Here is a 1,805-nt window from a genome sequence, read left to right as displayed (position 1 = left end):
GGTTTCTGATGATCTTGGCACATGAAGAATTGGAGAGTCATAGACACGAAATCTGAAATGGCAAGTCTACCCCTTGTAATTATCTTTGAAAATTCAATGCAATATAATATAAATATAGTGTGGACTGTGGACCACCACCAGCATCTTGATTCGGGACCATTCGGGCATGGATTGGACCAAATTGAAATTGTCATGTTTGCCACGTGGGCGGTTTGGGTAGGGCCCATGGATCATGCATGAATGAGTGAGCGACTTCAGTTCCGTTTCCATAATTCTACTAATTAAATGAAAAAAGTGCCAAAAAAGGTTTACCCTTGCCTTGAGAATTGAGATATTTTCTTGGTGATAAAGCACAAAAGTGTTTGATAATAATAAGGTGGGTACGACATCAAAAAGATCTACACAATTGGTGAGATATTTTCCAGATATTTCTGTTCTGGCTCTCGTCATCTGAGTATCTTGTCGGCCGGTAGTGTTCTCTTCACGAAACGACCCTGCACCGAAATTATAAAGTCGATTTAACCTATAAAACGATGAAGATTAAATAAAAATGAAGAACTCCAATTGGAGGGTTCCCCACAAATGATGCGTCAGCATCTTTTTTCCACTTCGGATTGGAATTCAGAGACACCATTAACTGTATACCTGTATAGCTAGATCGCTAGCTAGCTTCTCCCAGAGAAACAAATCTGGAATTGGTTATAGAAGATGGTCTCACATGGTGCACCCCTCATTGAAATGTGAATTGTGAAATTAATGGTTCGACTCCATTCCACTCTGAACCAAAATACTTAAGAGAAAGAAAGAAAGAAAAAAGGACAAATTAACCTTGAGTCGGGGTCTCTTCTCTGCATTGAGTTTGCGCACTTGATATCTTATCTTCTTAGAGAAGAGCCTGTTCTGCCGCTTCTCCTTGTATCTAAGAACCCTGGCTTCTCTTCCTAATCTCTCTTCTTCCATTACAGGCACCTCTCCTATCTGTAATAAATAAGATGTATTGTTAATGGTCAAACAATAAAAGAAGTAGTACTAGTAACTCATTTAAGTCTGTGATGTCTAAAAGACACACATCAGTTTTGGAAGTCAGTCCATTTTACTGTATAATTTTCTTGAAAATGAAATCAAAATACAAGCATGAAAAAATTTCCTTTAGTTTTTGAATATGTATACGTACGAAGTTGTGGTTAACCATGGAAAGAGAAGTATCGTCGGCCCAAAGCGAACCCCTGTCTGACCATGCATCCAGAACCTTCTGATAATTAAGATTCAGGTTCAAAGACATGAGTTTCTCCTCATCCTCCTCCCGAAGTCCGACTGTTTCTCTTTTTATAACATTAGCGTAATGGCTTTGATCTTCGGAGAGTTCCGTAGAGTTGTTCGTCGTCCAGTGGCCTATCTCAACGTTGTCATCTTCAGCTTCATCGTCATCGCCTTCTTTGAGCTGTCCACGATCAGGGAATTCCTCCCAATCCATGAAATCCCACTTAAAGTTATCATACAAATTCTGCCCTGCAAACTTCTCGTCGTCGTCCTCGGCATCTAAGATGTCTTCCAATTCGCCCATGATATTGTATCCTTCCCTGGTAAACGAGTGAACGGCTTTGCTTTCTGATGATTCTTCGGTAGCCGCAGCAGTGTCAGGCACTTGTTGTTCCTCCTGTTTTGGACTCCTCAAGAAAGAATTGTATCTTCCCATCTCTCTCTCTCTCTCTCTCTGTTACTTTGTGTCTGTGTAATGTGCAAGTATGGGATGTTCGTTCTCTGTAGAGAAAATAGATGATATGATAGAGTTTGGTTAATCAATG

The 1,805-nt window shown here is 40.2% G+C and overlaps 1 protein-coding gene across 2 annotated transcripts; it reads right to left on the bottom strand.

Annotated features, from left to right (window-relative positions):
• Positions 1 to 314: 314 nt before the first annotated feature.
• Positions 315 to 1,805, bottom strand: LOC148870452 (zinc finger protein CONSTANS-LIKE 6-like). 2 transcript variants are annotated; one of them, XM_088972245.1, is made up of 3 exons: positions 1,175 to 1,805; positions 829 to 978; positions 315 to 494 (listed from the first exon to the last, which is right to left on the bottom strand). In XM_088972245.1, exons 1-3 carry the CDS (start codon positions 1,694 to 1,696, stop codon positions 447 to 449), a joined length of 720 nt encoding a protein of 239 aa, XP_088828371.1. In that variant the 5' UTR covers positions 1,697 to 1,805; the 3' UTR covers positions 315 to 446. The 2 variants fall into 2 exon arrangements, with proteins under 2 accessions (XP_088828371.1, XP_088828370.1); XM_088972244.1 differs by lacking the exon at positions 315 to 494 and having other exon boundaries at positions 613 to 978; positions 1,175 to 1,796.

The sequence above is a fragment of the Nelumbo lutea genome, chromosome 2, assembly GCF_056320005.1.
Source record: "Nelumbo lutea isolate HS-2025 chromosome 2, American lotus-T2T, whole genome shotgun sequence".
Taxonomy (NCBI): Eukaryota; Viridiplantae; Streptophyta; class Magnoliopsida; order Proteales; family Nelumbonaceae; genus Nelumbo; species Nelumbo lutea.
The sequence above is the reverse complement of the archived record's forward strand: the minus strand, read 5'-3'. Positions and strand labels throughout refer to the sequence as shown.